The sequence below is a fragment of the Bos grunniens genome, chromosome 14, assembly GCF_055505025.1.
Source record: "Bos grunniens cultivar Pamir isolate PY7600 chromosome 14, Bosgru_T2T1.0, whole genome shotgun sequence".
Lineage (NCBI taxonomy): Eukaryota > Metazoa > Chordata > Mammalia > Artiodactyla > Bovidae > Bos > Bos grunniens.
In genome coordinates, this window is record NC_141178.1 from 9150920 (window position 1) to 9170014 (window position 19095).

General features: G+C 39.3%; 1 protein-coding gene across 15 annotated transcripts in view; it reads left to right on the forward strand.

Annotated features, from left to right (window-relative positions):
• The window catches only part of SLC26A7 (solute carrier family 26 member 7), a 184819-nt gene that overhangs the window by 95519 nt on the left and 70205 nt on the right, over positions 1–19095 (forward strand). For 9 of the 15 annotated variants that reach the window (XR_015140475.1, XM_086335892.1, XM_086335891.1 and 6 more), the window contains 3 exons: positions 1073–1155; positions 10630–10777; positions 13065–13178. Coding sequence is in view for 14 of the 15 variants with exons in the window: in XM_086335892.1 (XP_086192018.1) it covers positions 1073–1155; positions 10630–10777; positions 13065–13178 (345 nt within the window). In the remaining variant the exon portion in view is untranslated. The remainder of the gene's footprint in view (positions 1–1072; positions 1156–10629; positions 10778–13064; positions 13179–19095) is intronic. The other 6 variants (XM_086335897.1, XM_086335900.1, XM_086335898.1 and 3 more) reach the window with 2 other exon arrangements.

Consider the following 19095-nt stretch of genomic DNA (forward strand, 5'->3'; position numbering starts at 1 on the left):
CTTTGTTTTTTAAGTCTATTTAATGTTTTAAGAAATCTTATAAATTCAGTTAAATATCACAAAGAAGAGAAATATACAGTAAAAATCCCTACAAAGTAATATTATTGGACATTGTTAGATATTCCTTATTTTGCTAGTGTGTGTTTTAATACCTTTTTTCTGACCATGTATATGGTAAATTTATACTTTAGGTAATTAATGTGTTTCTTTTTAACAAAAAAGCATAGTATAGAAATGATTAAACAGATATCAAACTGATAGATAACCATGCGAAATTTCCAGTACCTATTAAATAATCAAAAGAATGAAGAGAATGTGAAAATGGATGGAAAACATTAAGTTAATATGACTGGTGAGAACAAGTCCTGAACAGAATTCTGAACAGACATTTTAAAGGGGACTGTGGATACTTGCAGAGAACACATGGCCTTGCTTGCCATGTGTCATACAATAGAGGGTCAGGCTCCTTAAACTCCAGGGAGGTAATTCAAAAAATACTGGGTTCAACACATTATTAACTAGCATGTTTTTCTCCAAGAAATAGCAAAAGCTCAAAATTCAAGATTATTCAAGGAGACTGTAAATCATCAATTACTAACCTACATTAAGAATATTGATGCAGCATCTTAAACTCTTTGGTGACTACTCCAATGAAAGGAAAATGTTCTGTGTTAAAACATTCTTTCATATCATGAGAGACAAGTATTTAGGTAGGATTGTGGTATGTGCACACACACACACACACACACACACAAACACACATTCATATATTCTGTATTCTGCACCCCCTCAGAATCAGACATAATTGGGTTGCTATAATTGGAAAGGATATAATAAAAGTTGTATTATTGTAACACCATTTAATTTTTGAGACTGCAGATTAAGTGCTCTCAAATCTCAGAGGGATTTTTTAATTTACATATTTCCTTAGTTTTTAAAAATCTGTGCAACTGCTATATTACTCTTGATAATCATGGAGCACATGAATAATGTTTGCTTTTAAAAATAGTTTTAAGATGTTTGAGAGACAGGAATAATTTTATTTTTCTTTTTTTCAAATGGAACCACACAGATGATTGCTGCATCTTTTACTTGTTATTGTACCAATATGGAAAACACATACGGATTAGAAGTAGTTGGTCATATTCCAAAAGGGTAATGTAGTCTTTTTTCTTTCTCTCTTTCCTTTTGTTTGTTTGTTGATGGAGGAAGCCAATAGGGAGTAAGTGGGTATGAATTTTATTTCTTTCAAAGGCTATATGTGGTACAAAATTCTAGTTAATTTCTATTTTACAGTGATAGAAGCAGTTCACAATAAAGAAAAATAACTTCTTAAAGTGTGTATCTATTATTTGAAAAGTTGATAACTATTTTTTACAGTATTGCTTCAAGTAAAAGATTTGGAGATTATTAATGCATATCACTTGAAAAAGAAAGCAGAACACTGAATTTCCAAATTAGGGTCATGCTCTAGTCTTCCCTCTTCCACTCACACATTCCTATGACTATTTTTATTTCACTTAAAATATAGTAAAAATACACAAGCATCATCTGAAATAGCAAACATATAGACATGAATGGTGTGCACTGGTGAAAGACAGTGGAAATAGAAAAGAGAGCATGTTTCCCACCTGTCTTAAAGCCTTCCTTTGGACATGAAGAGAAGATTAACAAAAGGAAGACGTATTCACCCTGAAAATACAAAATAGAAAATACAAAAAAGAAAGCAACATCATCTTAGGGGAGAAAGAGGATGTCTTATGAATTATTCTCTTTTAATGGGCTGTGCTATATACCAATATTTATAGATTTGGGGCAAAATTAGAGTTGTTGGCTTCTCTATATTTTTATCTTCCAGACATAGGCCAATAGTGATTATTGGAATCATCTTGTGTTTTCTGAAGGGTTCTCTACTTTACCTTCAAATTCAGTTTATTGTTTTTTTATTCCTATAGGTTAATTTGTCATTATTAATAATTAGGCAAGCTTGATTTTCATGAAACAAAATTTCATATAGTTTGAAACACTTTTATGTATATGTCTTAGGGCCTGTAATGGTACAAATCAGTTTGACTTAGGGTTAAACTTGAGGGAGTGGCCAAAAATACCTTGCCTCTCCTTCATCTAGTCTAGTTATCCTTTATTTTGAGTGACTTTTACAAACTCATCTTCTTAAAGAATCATAGAAAAAGTATGGCATTGATAAGAGATGGAGCTAAGGTTGAATCCCAGCTCTACCATCACTTTGTGATTAAGATACATTTTTAAGAGTGTTTTCTTCTCTATACATTACACTCATGGTACTTGATCTGGGGATTGTGGGGAGAATTTAATAAAACTGCTACTGTGAAAGTGCTGAGCATTCAGTTTACATGCTCAGTATTACATCAATGTAAATTATTTCCCCCTTTTCTTCTACTGTTGCCCCAGAGCGATTTTTCTTTAAAGAGAGGAGGTGAGTGTCACATAGCATCATCAGGGATAAATAAACAATGATACTTTGGCTCAAGTGGTCTTCAAAAAAAAAAAAAAAAAGACAATGGGTATTAGTTGGAAGAAATATTTTAAACAGTTGTTTAAAACTGAGAAACAGAAGTTGCACAAGCCTTGTAGCCTCATCCACCAGAGGGCAGACAGAAGAAGCAGGAAGAACTACAATCCCGCAACTTCAAGAACAAAAACCACAACCACAGAAAGTTAATCAAAATGAAAAGCCAGAGGATTTTGTTCCAGGTGAAGGAACAAGATAAAATCAAACTAAAAGAACAATTAAATGAAGTGGAGAGGGCAAGCTTCCGAAAAAAGAGTTCAGAATGATAGTAAAGATGATCCGAGATCCTGGGAAAAGAATGGAGAAGATGCAAGAAATGTTTACCAAAGACCTAGAAGAGCTAAAAGACAAAGAAATGGAGATGAAAAATCCACTAGAAGGAATTAATAGCAGAATAACTGAGGAAGAAGAATGGATAAGTGACCTGAAAGACAAAATGGTGGAAATCATTGCAGCAAAGCAGAATATAGAAAAAAGAATGAAAAGAAATGAAGACAGCCTAAGAGACTTCTGAGACAACATTAAATGCACCAGCATTCAAATTATAAGGGTGCCAGAAGGGGAAGAGAGAGAGAAAGCACCTAAAAAAATATTTGAAGAGATAATGGTTGAAAACTTCCCTAACATGGGAAAGGAAATAATCAACCAAATCCTTGAAGTGCAGAGAGTCCTAGTTAGGATAAACCCAAGGAGGAATACACCGAGACACATAGCAATCAAACTGACAAAAATTTGAGACAAACATAAAATGTTAAAAGCAACAAGGGAAGAATGACATATCCCCTTGTATGTTTTATGTATTATCAGCTGATTTCTCAACCAGAATTCTACCAGTCAGAAAGGGATGGAACAATGTATTTAAGGCGATGAAAGGGAAGAACTTACAACCAAGAATACTCTACCCAGCATGACTTTGTTCAGATTTGATGGAGAAATCAAAAGTTTTACAGACAAACAAAAATTAAGAGAATTCACTAGCACCAAATCAGCTTTACAGCAAATGCTAAAGGTACTCTAGGCACAAACTTAAGAGAAGGAAAAGATCTACACATATAAACCCAGAACAATTAAGAAAATGGTAATAAGATCATACATGTTGATACTTATCTTAAATGTAAATGGATTAGATGCGCCAACCAAAGGCAATGGATTTGCTGGGTGGATTAAAAAAAGACCCATATGTATGCTGTCTATAGAAGACCCACTGCAGACCTAGGGACACTCACAGACTGAGAGTAAAGGAATGGGAGAATATATTCTATGCATGTGGAAATTGTAATAAAACTGGAGCAGCAATACTCATATCAGAAAAAATAGGCTTTAAAGCAAAGGCTGTTGTAAGAAACAGGGAGGACACTACATAATGATCAATAATTCAACCCAAGAAAAAGATAAAAATTATAAATATATATGCCCAACATAGGAGCACCTCAAAACAGAACCCATTTGCAGAGCAGCAGTGGAGATGCAGACATAGAGAAAAGACTTGTGGACTAGAGGAGGGGGACAAACTGAGAGAAGAGTATGTAAATATACACATTACCAGTGTAAAATAGAGGGCAAGTGGGAATTTGCCATGTGACACGGGGAGCTCAACGAAGTGCTCTGTGACAAACCAGACGGGTGGGATGCGGTGGAAGATGGGAAGGGGGCTCAGGAGGGAGGGGACATGTGTATACCTGTGGCTGATTCATATTGATGTACAGCAGAAACCAACACAATATTGTAAAGCAATTGTCCTCCAGTTAAAAAAAACACAAACGTGGCAGCTAAACAATATGCTGCTAAATAACTGATGGATCACTGAAGAAATCAAAGAAGAAATTTAAAAACTAGAGACAATAAAAACGCAAGTTACACCTTCCAAAACCTATGCTGCTGCTAAGTCGCTTCAGTCGTGTCCGACTCTGTGCAACCCCATAGACGGCGGCCCACCAGGCTCCCCCGTCCCTGGGATTCTCCCAAAATCTATGGGATGCTGCAAAAGCAGTTCTAAGAAAGAAGTTTATAGCAATATACTCCTACCACTCTTACCTCAAGAAACAAGAAAAAAAGCCTAACCTTACACTTAAAACAACTAGAGAAAGAACAAATAAAACCTGAAGTTAAGTAGAAGGAAATAAATCATAAAGATCAGAGCAGAAGTTAATGAAATAGAGACAGAGAAAATAATTGTAAATATTGATGAAACTAAGAGATGGTTCCTTGACAAGCAAAATTGATAAACCTTTAGCCAGACTCATCAAGCAAAAAAAAAAGGGAGAAAACTCAAATCAATAAAACTAGTAGTGAAAAAAGTTACAACTGACTCCACAGAAATACAAAGGATCATAAAAGACTACTGTGAGCAACTGTGTGCTGATAAAATGGATGACCTTGAAGAAATGGACATATTCTTAGAAAGATACGGTCTCCCAAGACTGAATCAGGAAGAATCAGAAAATATGGCAGACCAGTCACAAACACTGAAATTACAACTGTGAATAAAAAACTCCCACCAAACAAAAGTCCAGGCTCTGATGGCTTCACAGTCAAATTCTATCAAACATTTAGGAAGAGCTAATACCTATCCTTCTGAAACTGTTTCAAAAAATAGCAGAGGAAGAAACATTTCCAAACTCATTTTATGAGGCCACCATCACCCTGATACCAAAATCAGAAAAAGATACCACGAAAAAAGAAAATTACAGGCCAATATCACCGATGACCATAGATGCAAAAATTCTCAACAAAATACTAACAATCTGAATCCCACAATACATTAAAAAGATCATGCCCATTGATCAAATGGGCTTCATACCAGGGATGCAAGTATTTTTCAAGATCTACATATCAGTCAATGTGATAAACCACAATAAATGAAGAATAAAAAACGCATGATCATCTCAATTAATACAAAAAAGGTTTTGATAAAATTCAGCACCCATTTTTGCTAAAACGTCTCCAGAAAGTGGGCATAGAGAGACTAACATTATAGTCAACAGTGGAAATCTGAAAGTATTTCCTCAAAGATCAGGAAGAAGACAAGAATCCCACTCTCATCACTTTTATCGAACATAGTTTGGAAGTCCAATCCATGGTAATCAGAGAAGAAAAAGAATAAAAGGAATCCAAATGGGGCAAGAAGAAGTAAAACAGTCATTGCTTGCAGATGACATGATGCTATACACAGAAGATCCTAAAGATGCTACCAGAGAGCTACTGGAAATCATCAATGAATTTGGTAGATTACAAAATCTACCAAATTTGTAATCTGCAGGTTACAAAACTAACAGAGACATCACTTTGCCAACAAAGGTTCGTATGGTCAAAGCTATGGTTTTCCAGTAGGCATGTATGGATGTGAGAGTTGGACCATAGAGAAGGCTGAGCACTGAAGAATAAATGCTTTTGAACTGTGGTGTTGGAGAAGACTCCTGGGAGTCCCCTGGACTGCAAGGAGATCCAACCAGTCCATCCTAAAGGAAATCAGTCCTGAATATTCATTGGAAGGACTGATGTTGAAGCTGAAACTCCAATACTTTGGCCACCTGATGCGAGGAGCTGACTCATTTGAAAAGACCCTGATGTTGGGAAAGATTGAAGGTGGGAGGAGAAGGGGATGACAGAGGATGAAATGGTTGGATGGCATCACCGACTCAATGGACATGAGTTTGAGCAAACTCTGGGGGGTAGTGAGGGACAGGGGAGCCGGCTGCAGTGCAGTCCATGGGGTCGTAAAGAGTCAGATACGACTGAGCAACTGAACAACAAGAAAGATTTGCAAGTTACAAAATTAATACACAGAAATCACTTGCATTTCTATACATTAACAATGAAATATTAGTAAGAGAAATTCAAGAAACAATTCCATTTATTATCACACCAAAAAGAATAAAATACCTAGGAATAAGCTTATTTGAAGAGACAAAAGACCTATACTCAGAAAACTATAAGATGCTGATGAAAGAAATCAAAGACACAAAGAGATGGAAAGATATAACATGTTTGTAGATTAGAAGAATCAATATTGGCAAAATTACCATACTACCCAAGGCAATCTACAGATTCAATGCAATCCCTATCAAATCACCAGTGGCATTTTTCACAGAAGTAGAACAAAAAAATCTTAAAATTTGTATGGAGATGCAGTAGACCCAGAATGGCCAAAGCAATCTTGAGAAAGAAAAACAGAGCTCAAAGAACCATGTGCCCTGATTTCAGATTATACTACAAATCAAAACAGGATAGGACTAGAATAAAAATAGAAACATTAATGGAACAGGATTGAAAGTGCAGAAATAAACTCACACACTTCTGGTCAATTAATCTATGACAAAGGAGGCAAGACAACATAATGTTGGAAAGATGGTCTCTTCAACAAATGGTACTGGGAAAATTGGACAGCGACATGTAAAAAATGAAATTCGTGTGCTGTGTGTTTAGTTGCTTAGTTATGTCCAACCCTTTGCTACCCCATGGACTGTAGTTCACCAGGCTCCTCTGTCCATGGGGATTCTCCAGGCAAGAATACTGGAGTGGGTTCACATGCCCTTTTCCAGAGATCCAACCTAGAGATCTAACTCAGGTCTCCCACATTGCAGGCAGATTCTTTACCTGAGCCACCAGGGAAGCCCAAGAATACTGCAGTGGGTAGCCTATCCCTTCTCCAGGGGATCTTCCTGATCTAGGATCAACCCAGGGTTTCCTGTTTTGCAGGTGGATTGTTTACTAGCTGAGCTACCAGGGAAGTCCTGGAGTGGGTTGCCATGCCCTCCTCCAGGGGATCTTCTCCACCCAGGGACTGAACCCAGGTCTCCCACATAGCAGGTGAATTCTTTACCTTCTGAGCCACCAGCAAAGCCCACATGTTAAAAAGTGAAATTAGATCATTCTTTGACACCATACAGAAAAATAAGCTCAAAATGGTTTCAGTTCAGTTCAGTCCAGTCGCTTAGTCCTGTCCGACTCTTTGCGACCCCATGAATCGCAGCACGCCAGGCCTCCCTGTTCACCAACTCCCGGAGTTCACCCAGACTCACGTCCATCGAGTCAGTGATGCCATCCAGCCATCTCATCCTCTGTCGTCCCCTTCTCCTCCTGCCCCCAATCCCTCCCAGCATCAGAGTCTTTTCCAATGAGTCAACTCTTTGCATGAGGTGGCCAAAGTACTGGAGTTTCAGCTTTAGCATCATTCCTTCCAAAGAAATCCCAGGACTGATCTCCTTCAGAATGGACTGGTTGGATCTCCTTGCAGTCCAAGGACTCTCAAGAGTCTTCTCCAACACCACAGTTCAAAAGCATCAATTCTTCGGCGCTCAGCCTTCTTCACAGTCCAACTCTCACATCCATACATGACCACTGGAAAAACCATAGCCTTGACTAGACAGACCTTTGTTGACAAAGTAATGTCTCTGCTTTTGAATATGCTATCTATGTTGGTCATAACTTTCCTTCCAAGGAGTAAGCGTCTTTTAGTTTCATGGCTGCAGTCACCATCTGCAGTGATTTTGGAGCCTAAAAAAATAAAGTCTGACACTGTTTCCACTGTTTCCCCATCTATTTCCCATGAAGTGATGGGACGGGATGTCATGATCTTCGTTTTCTAAATGTTGAGCTTTAAGCCAACTTTTTCACTCTCCACTTTCACTTTCATCAAGAGGCTTTTTAGTTCCTCTTCACTTTCTGCCATAAGGGTGGTGTCATCTGCATATCTGAAGTTATTGATATTTCTCCCGGCAATCTTGATTCCAGCTTGTGCTTCTTCCAGTCCAGATCTAAATATGACAATGAACACTATAACATTCCCAGAGGAAAACATAGGCAGAGCACTCTGATGTAAATCACAGCGCTATCTTTTTTAATCTGTCTCCCAGAATAATGGAAATAAAAACAAAAATATGCAAATAAGATGTACTTAAACTCAAAACTTTTGCTTAGCAAAGGAAACAATAAAGAAAACGAAAAGACAGCACACATACTGGGAAAAAATATTTGCTAAGAATGTGACTGACAAGGAATTAGTTTCCAACACTTACCAACAGCTCGTGATACTTAACAGCATTAAAATAAATAATCCAGTTTAAAAATGGGCAGAAGACTTAAATAGACATTTCTAAAAAGAAGATATACCGATGACCAAGAAGCACATGAAAAGCTGTTCAACATCACTAGACAAAAGCAATTCAAAACTTCAGTGAAATATCATCTCACACCAGCCAGAATTTGTTGTTATTTAGTCACTCCATCGTGTCCGACTCTTTGTGACCCCGTGGACTGCAGCATGCCAGGCTTCCCCTGACCATTTTCCAGCCAGAATGGTCATCATCAAACCACAATGGTCATCCACAAACAGTAAATGCTGGAGAGGCTGTGGAGAGAAGGGAACCCGCCTACACTGTTGGTGTGAATGTAACGTGGTACTGCCACTATGTAGCACAGTATGGAGGTTCCTTAAAAATCTCAAAGCAGAGCTACCATATGATCCTGCAATCCCACTCCTGGGGATATATCTGGAGCAAAATATAATCTGAAAGGGTACATGCACCCTGTGTTCATTGCAGCACTGTATACACTAGCCAAGAAATGGAAGCAACCTAAATGTCTATTGACAGTAATGGATAATTGTATGTGTATACAATGAAATATTACTCAGCCATTAAAAGGAATGAAATAATGTCATGTGCGGCAACATGGAAGGGCCTAGAGATTGTCATAGTGAATGAAGTAAGTCAGATAGAGAAGGAGAAATATTGTATGATATTCTTTATATGTGGAATCTAAAAAAAAAAAATGATACAAATGTACTTACAGAACAGAAAGAGACTCACAAACTTAAAGAAGAAACTTACGGTTGTTCGGGGGAAAGATTGGGGAAAGGGTAGTTAAGGAGTTTAGCATGGGCATGTACACGCTGCTCTATTTAACATGGGTAACCAGCAAAGACCTTCCGTAGCACATGGAACTCTGCTCAATATTAGCGGCAGCCGGGATGGGAGGGGAGTTTGGGAAAGAGTGGATACATATGTATGTATGGCTGAGTCCTTTTGCGTCCCACCTGAAATTATCACAGCATTGTTAGTCTGCTACACTGCAATAAAAAAATAACAAAAAGTAAAACTGAGAAACAGTGTTAGCTCTTATGTGGTCCCATGTTCTGCAACAGAGGGTAGATGGAGTCTATATAGATATTTTTCATAACATGTGGTACATAGAGTCACAAAATAAAATTCAACTAAGTACATTTAGAGGTCTGTTGGGTTTATTCAATAATTCCTTAATTGAGCAGCAGCCCATCTATCAAATCGAAAGGAGCTCTGAAGAGCTAAACAAAATAAAAGGTGTTTTAGTCAGAAGGAGGACAGGAACAGGGAGTTTTAGCAGAGTGGATTGTTTCAGGTAAGTTCACCTTCCTATGGGGTATGGAAGGGCACATTACCTCACTGGTGTTGACCAGGTGATTCCAGGCTGACTGACTCAGGTTACATTCCTGGAATAAGGTGAAACTTCACTTAAGTTAGGCATTAATTCTTGATTTGCTTACGTGGGGCTTAGCACGAATGACTCCACAGTGGGTCTGTTGTCTCTTTTTTTAACAATCATTAAGTGCACCATGAAAGGATCAAGTTAAAAACATAATTAACTCAATGGTAAACTTAAGAATTGGCTCAAAGAATCACAGCTCACAGTAGACTAGTGTTTGCATACAGCACTGTGGCATTCAAGGCAGGAAACACAGTTTCCAGTGCTAGCCACATAAATGTTTCAAAAGATTCAATAAAAGAATGTTCCGAATGTGCTTTTGTTCTGATGCAGGAAGTTTTTGTTGAGTCGAAGTTTCTGTGCTATAACTTAAATTTCCTGGGAGTAAATGCAAGTTAAATGCGTGGTGCTCTCTCTTTGGTGTTCTTTGTGATTTTGCTTTTCTCCAAAAAAACGTGGAGAATCAAAGGCTTCTAAGGGCAAGCTTCTTGGTTTTCTCAGGGGTGTTTCATGCATTTTGTGTCAACTTCAGAGTCATTACCATAGTTGAATTCGCTGCAAGTTGTTAAAGAAATTACATGTGAGTTGATGAGTTCCGTATGGTCTTTCTTTCACAGAATTCCTCCACCTCGAGCTCCCCCAATGAACATCCTCTCTGCGGTCATCACTGAAGCCTTTGGAGTGGCACTTGTAGGCTATGTGGCCTCATTGGCTCTTGCACAAGGGTCTGCCAAAAAATTCAGATATTCAGTTGATGACAATCAGGTGTAGTATGTCCCAGTCCCTCTCCACACCTCTCCATAGCTACTGTATCATTTTGACGTGTACTCCCAGATGCTGAAAATGTTGACCTTATGAAAAATACAGCTGTCCTAAGTGTGTAACAAGAATGGGTAGGACAAACTGAAACAAAAATCTGTAAATCATTGATAGAAAGGTGAAAATTTGAGCTTCGTGGGTTGGTTATGGTACACTTTTGTTTTTAAATAGAGGGATATCTTGATGTTCCTTGTGTTTTTAGGAGAAAATCTAAATATATTTATGATTGCCTGCCAACTTTTAAAAAAAGTTCAGATTTCAAAGTACAAATAACAGTATTACTCTTCTCAGTAAAAAACCAAAGGATGAAAGGGTTTCTTAGCATACAAAGGATGAAGATTTTATTGAGACTGTTTCTGAATCTACTTCTGCTAGTGTTTGGTCTCAAACCCCATGGCCCTACATTCCTACACAGGTCTGCACACATAGCTGTGCAGTAGTGGTTAGAAGGCCGAAGTACCTATGTCTAAATCTCACTCTGAAATGGTTTCTATGCCGCAGTTTTCTCATCTGTAAAAAAGCAGATTTATTCATTCAACAGATTTGTTTTGAACCCTACTGTATAGCAGACACCAGTCTAGGAACAAGGGATACAATGGTGCATAACACAGACCATGTCTTTATTCATCTCAAAATCTCCCAGTGGCTTCCCATAGTACTTAGATTAAAAGCCTATTGCCAAGGCTTCCAAGGCCCTACCTGACCTTTTCCTCTATGATCTCATATTTTTTTTGTAGCCTGTTCCAGCCTCACTTCCTTCCTTGTTTTTTTCTTGAGTTTACTAGCTATGTTGCTAGCTCAAGATGTCTGTACTCGCTGTTCCCTTTTCCAGAAATTCTATACCCTCAAGTAGCTGCATTCCTCCTTTATTTAAATATTTCCTTCTTAGAGAGGCCTTTCTTGGTAAGCTAAAATCCTAATCTCCAAAACTTATCCACTCTCTGTTTTACTTTCTGTATTCATCTTCTTTATTGGTAGCATCCCTCCACTAGAACACCAGTCTGTGAGGGCAGGGTTTTTTATCTGTGTTCCTGGCAACAGCAGAAGCAGAAAAGTATTAGGAAGCTTCTGCAGGAATCCAGGTGACATCCGATGACTTGGACCAGGATGTAGCAATGAAGGGGATGGGAATTGGATAGATTATGAATTGGATGTGGGCACCATCTGGGCAAAGGGGAAGTCAAGACTCTGTCTAAAGCTTTTGGCCCAAACATATAGAGCTTGAGGTAGGGAAGGGTGTGGGAGGACCAGAGTGGGAGTATGTGGAGCAATAGTCTGATTAATTAAGCTTGGGATAACTGTTAACCATTCAAATGAAAATGCTGAGTAATAGGTTGCCTATATCAGTCTGGAGTTCAAAAGAGTGGTCTAGGCTTGGAGATATAAATATGGCAGCTGTCAACATGTTTTTGGGTAGCTCAGAATAGAGAAAGAAGTGGTTCGATATTTGCGATTGTTTGTATGAGAAGGGGCCACAGAGGAGGCTGAGAAATGGTGGCCAGGGAGGTCGGAGGAAACCAGGAGGGTGAGAGGCTCAAGAAGGACCAGGAAGGAGGCTTTAAGGCGGAGAATGTGAGCGATTGTGTCAAATGCCACTTTTACTGCCAGGGGAGGTAGGAATTAACCATTGGATTTAGCACTCTGGAGGTGATAGGTGGAGTGGTGGGAACAAAACCCTTTATTGTAGTAACTTGAAACCTGAGTAATTGGCAACGGATACAGTAAATACCTTGTGTTTCCCTGTAAAGTTGTTATTGTTACAAGGATCAAATGAGTAAAGGGCTCAGAGCAGTTTCTGGCTCACTGTAAGCACTCAATAAATGTTAGCTATTGTTAGAATGATGGTTAAATTACAACTAGTGGAGAGAACAGAAATAGAGTACAAAAGACGTCTCATTCTATGACAAGCTTTATCTGTGGCCTCTAAATTTTGGGCTTCCCAGGTGGCACGGTGGTAAGAATCCACCTGTCAGTGCAGGAGACGCTAGCGATGCAGGTTCCATCCCTGGGTCAGGAAGATCGCATGAAGTAGGAAATGGCAACCCACTCCTGTGTTCCTGCCTCAATAAACAGACTCCTCCATGGACAGAGGAGTCTGGCCGGCTATAGTCCATGGTGTCGCAAAGAGTTGGGCATGACTGAGCACATCTCACACTCACACACACACACACATACACGCTGAAAGTGGATTGTGATTAGGAAATGATACATTTCTCTGCTATCATTCCTATAGGAATTCCTGGCCCATGGCCTCAGCAACGTGATTGCTTCATTCTTCTTCTGTATACCAAGTGCGGCTGCCATGGGAAGAACTGCTGGCCTGTACAGCACAGGAGCAAAGACACAGGTAACTTCATTCTTCAACAGGCACAGAAGGACTGAGAAGGAGAGGAGTGCTCGTCTCTCTAAATTCCTGAGACTATTGCTATTTCTTCAGTCTCTTAAAACTAGCATCAAGGCAGTTTATCTGTTCTCTTTCTTAGAAACGATCCTTGAGAAGCTGAATGAGCAGAAAAAAGGGGAAAAAGTCCTGTACTAGCGGCAGTTTTCTTGTTGTCAGTCATTGAGCAAAAGCTCCCTCTAGTGGTGCCTCTGATTTTCCTTTTTGCAAATCTAACCCGTCAGTTTGAAATTTTAAAATCTTAGTTCATTTCCTTTAAATAGAATGAAAACCATTGTTGCAACATCAGTCCTTGATACTGACATTCCTGTCTATAGAAATGTACAAGTATATGAATGAATAATACAATGTCTATGCACATTTTGGCTTAATGAAACAATTGTGTGTTTTAGGAACTCAAATCAATTTGACATTTTAGAGCCTCCTGTACACTAGTTATTATGCTGGATACTAGTAAGATATCATGAGAAGGCAATGGCACCCCACTCCAGTGCTCTTGCCTGGAAAATCCCATGGACAGAGGAGCCTGGTAGGCTACAGTCCATGGGGTCGCCAGGAGTTGGACACGACTGAGCGACTTCACTTTAACTTTTCACTTTCATGCATTGGAGAAGGAAATGGCAACCCACTCCAGTGTTCTTGCCTAGAGAATCCCAGGGACGGGGGAGCCTGGTGGGCTGCCGTCTATGGGGTCGCACAGAGTTGGACACGACTGAAGTGACTTAGCAGCAGCAGTAAGATATCAATGGTGATAATTAAGATGATTCTGTGATGATGAGGATGGTGGTGGTGGTGGTGGAAGCATATATTGAGTTATATGCCAGGAATTGCATGTCATGCTTTTTTAAATAAATGAACTTTAATATTTTAAGAAACTCAATGAAGGAGGCATAATTATTATCATAGGTTTCCACATGAGAACATTCAGGAAAAGAGGGTTAAACTAACTTACCTAGGTCACGGAGCTAGGAAGTGGCAGAGCTGAGATTTTAATCCAGATAGATTTACTCCAAATCTTGCATTCTTAACCACTGTTCTATACAAGGAAATTCATGTGTGTGTTTATTTAATAAATTAACATGAACAGCTAACCATTGTTAAAACAATTCATGCATATTTTATTTTATTTTTAGGACTTTTAAATTTTATTATTTGGCGGTGATGGGTCTTTGTTGCTGCACACAGGCTTTCTCTAGTTGCAGTCGGTGGGGGGTGCTCTTTGTCGCCCTGCGTGGGCTCCGCACTGCAGCGGCTTCTCTTGTTGCAGAGCGTGCGCTCTAGACATGTGCTTCAGGAGTTGCAGCACGTGGGCTCAGGAGTTGTGGCCCACAGCTTTGTTGCTCTGCGGCATGTAGGATCTTCTTGGACCAGGGATCCAAGTGGTGTCTCTTGCATTGCAAGTGGAACCTTTACCTATTGAGCAACCTGGGAAACCCATTTTTTAGTAGCCTACCTTATATTAAGTCCTTTTGGGGGTGTTGTAGAAGAGTAAATTTGGAAAGTGTATATTCTTGACCTTGGGATAAAGTGGGAAGAGAAAGATGGGTAAATGAACATTAAAATGTAGCATACAAGTAATAAAATTATTGAATGTACCATGGTGCAGAGGGGAAGCAGTAACAAAATCTGAATCTATAATAGTATGACATATTATTGCCACAACTCATCAGCAAAGATGTGTAATTCTCATTCACCGTTGTTTTACATGACAATTTGATTTTTAGGCAGCTCGTGATTTAAAGCATAAGTTCATAATGTGCATTGGCAGAAACATTTTTGCAAACTCTCAAATATTTATAATATAAATTTGAATGTTTAATACATAGTGTAATCACATATCATTACTTGCTCTGAAGACTTACAGCTATAAAATTCTAGGATTCTATAGTGATTTCCACCTGGTTTCTTACAAGGATGAGTGTGTGAGATTTCCTTTCATCAGTTCTGCATGGTATTCTCTTCGTTAGACTTCAGAAGAAATAAAAGGCACCTAACAGAAGCAGAAGATATTAAGAAGAGATGGCAAGAATACACAGAAGAATTGTACAAAAAAAGATCTTCATGATCCAGATAATCACGATGGTGTGATCACTGACCTAGAGCCAGACATCCTGGAACGTGAAGTCAAGTGGGCCTTAGAAAGCATCACTATGAACAAAGCTAGTGGAGGTGATAGAATTCCAGTTGAGCTATTCCAAATCCTGAAAGATGATGCTGTGAAAGTGCTGCACTCAATATGCCAGCAAATTTGGAAAACTCAGCAGTGGCCACAAGACTGGAAAAGGTCAGTTTTCATTCCAATCCCAAAGAAAGGCAATGCCAAAGAATGCTCAAACTACCGCACAGTTGCACTCATCTCACATGCTAGTAAAGTAATGCTCAAAATTCTCCAAGCCAGACTTCAGCAATACGTGAACCGTGAACTTCCTGATGTTCAAGCTGGTTTTAGAAAAGGCAGAGGAACCAGAGATCAAATTGCCAACATCTGCTGGATCATGGAAAAAGCAAGAGAGTTCCAGAAAAACATCTATTTTTGCTTTATTGACTATGCCAAAGCCTTTGACTGTGTGGATCACAATAAACTGTGGAAAATTCTGAAAGAGATGGGAATACCAGACCACCTGATCTGCCTTTTGAGAAATTTGTATGCAGGTCAGGAAGCAATAGTTAGAACTGGACATGGAACAACAGACTGGTTCCAAATAAGAAAAGGAGTACGTCAAGGCTGTATATTGTCACCCTGTTTATTTAACATATATGCAGAATACATCATGAGAAACGCTGGACTGGAAGAAACACAAGCTGGAATCAAGATTGCCAGGAGAAATATCAATAACCTCAGATATGCAGATGACACCACCCTTATGGCAGAAAGTGAAGAGGAACTCAAAAGCCTCTTGATGAACGTGAAAGTGGAGAGTGAAAAAGTTGGCTTAAAGTTCAACATTCAGAAAACGAAGATCATGGCATCCTGTCCCATCACTTCATGGGAAATAGATGGGGAAACAGTGGAAACAGTGTCAGACTTTATTTTTTTGGGCTCCAAAATCACTGCAGATGGTGACTGCAGCCATGAAATTACAAGACGCTTACTCCTTGGAAGGAAAGTTATGACCAACCTAGATAGCATATTGAAAAGCAGAGACACTACTTTGTCAACAAAGGTCCGTCTAGTGAAGGCTATGGGTTTTCCTGTGGTCATGTATGGATGTGAGAGTTGGACTGTGAAGAAGGCTGAGCGCCGAAGAATTGATGCTTTTGAACTGTGGTGTTGGAGAATACTCTTGAGAGTCCTTTGGACTGCAAGGAGATCCAACCAGTCCATTCTGAAGGAGATCAGCCCTGGGATTTCTTTGGAAGGAATGATGCTAAAGCTGAAACTCCAGTACTTTGGCCACCTCATGCGAAGAGTTAACTCATTGGAAAAGACTCTGATGCTGGGAGGGATTGGGGGCAAGAAGAGAAGGGGACGACAGAGGATGAGATGGCTGGATGGCATCACTGACTCGATGGACATGAGTCTGGGTGAACTCTGGGGGTTGGTGATGGACAGGGAGGCCTGGCATGCTGCGATTCATGGGGTCGCAAAGAGTCGGACACGACTGAGTGACTGATCTGATCTGATCTGAACAAAATACTAATTCAGAGAAGGAAAGCTCAGCAGCACTGTATTTTTGTGCTGTTTTGCTTGTTGAGATTGTCCCTAATCTGCTCAACTAGTCCCATTAAATTGAACAGGGAAGTAATCTGATTTAATGTGCATACCCCAATTGAGGATGTTTTCCCATGGTAGTCGTTTTGGCATTACAACTACTAAGTTTACTCGGGGATAACAGACATGATTTGAAGAAGGCACTGGGACAGCCAAGTCTTAAAAGTTTTGTTCTAAATAGGCTATTTGTGAAACCAGCTTTCCATGTGACAAGACTTCATAAAGTGAGCCCTTAAAATATCTTTCTCTCGTAGGTACTAGGCTTATACCCAGTAAGTTAATCTAGAAGAATGAAAATCTTTCAACTTTCAGGCTAATAATAGCCAATCATTTCACCAATCGACTCTTTCTCCTTCAGAAACACTATGAGTATTTCTGTAGAAAGAAAGCTTTTAAAATGAGATATGGCCTTGTTCCTTCCTCCCAGAGCCCGTGAAAGGTCTTAGCTTTCTGACCTTTCAGCTACGCAAACTGTGTGCTTCCCCCCGCAGCCTCATCCTGGACTGTTCGCCTCACTCTCAGCTCTCTAGTCACCGCAGCTCCTTCCTCGTGACTCTGGTGTCTTCCTTTTATCCCTTTTATCTCTGTGGCTGCTTCCTCTTCCCTTCTAAGTTAACTCCTCCCATTCATCAGATTTCACCAAGACTTCTGGGCCAACTGTGTTCTTTTCTTCAGAGACCTTAGGTCTATTGGACTTTATATGTTTATCAGTGTGATTATACGATTGATGTCTGCCTTCTGCTCTTGACTTCAGCTCCTAGAGAGTCCCTGTCTGGTTTTGTTCTCCATATCGTGAGTGTCCAGCCCAAGACCTAGCACATGGTAGGTGTTCAATAAGTGTGGAAAGAATGAATGAAAAATGAAAGTATTGGATGATTATAAAACTAGTCAATTTTGCTGATTTAAGAAGGGACAGATCAAGTCAGGCAAGAGCTTTTATTCTCACTTAATATAGTACATTTAAAATCAGGAAAAATGCTTTCACTTGAAATCAGGCTTAGGATCATAGACTTTGGAGAAGCACTACTGAATAGTGTCAACTTAAAAAAATGAACAACAGGAGAGAGTTGTGAGTTCAGTTTTATGTGGGGGGAAAATGAGGACTGCAGCCCAGGAGCCAGCACCTCAGACAGCTCTTGAGAAACTGCTCCGAAGAGGCAGAGGGAAGGTCAGTGTACACTTGATTTTGGTGAAGGGGGGATACATGCCGTCAAGCATCTATTTTTTCCAGATGGTTTCTGCTAGTCTCATGAGGCTTTCTGCTACTCACAAGAAACAGTCACCACCATGAAGGATTTTAGTGCTTTTCTAGTTATGAGAAAATATAAGAATTGGGCTCATAAAATCAGCTCCTGAAAATATCTAACTATCCGAAGACCATCCTGCCAGTTTTTAGCACAGAGGGCCTCATTTCCGCTCTCCACCCTGAACTTTCTTAGGGAATGTTCTAAATCAGCAGCTGCCGTAACTCATGATTTCCTCCCTGTAGAGGCAGATGGCCAGTGCCAATTTGCAGTGGACCATAGAAACACAATAGCCACACAGGTACTTGAAATTTTCAGGTAGTTATATTTTAAAAAGTAGAAGGAAACTGGTAATATTAGTTTTAATACTGTATTTTAATTTTTTATTTAATGAAGTAAAAGTATTATTTCAACAAATAACTTATGTAAAAACTATTAATGATGTATTTTATAATCTTTTTTTTAATTAAGATTTCAAAATCTGGTGTGTATCTTACATTTACAGCATCTCCTACACCCACCAGCTGCATTTCAAATGCTCATGGGTCACACGTGGCTATATGAGACAGCACATTTGGGACCATTTTATATACAAATGAGTTGGTTGTTAAGCCTTTCAATACTTTATAAAATCAAATAAAAACATTTGAATTGAAACAACAAAAGATACTGATTGTTGAATACCAAGTGCCATGGTCAAAGGCCCAAAGACATTTCTGTCCTCCACATGTCAGAACGCTTTCACTGTGATTTCCTTTAGATGAGGCCTGCAGAACGTGGCTATCTAAGAATAAGAAAGTCTTGGTGCTGCCTAGACATGCAGCACAAATAAGTGTGGTGGGTCTCTCTTCTTTCCTTGCCTTTAAAGAATGTTAATTAGGGGAGAAAGCACTGTAACCCTCCCCAC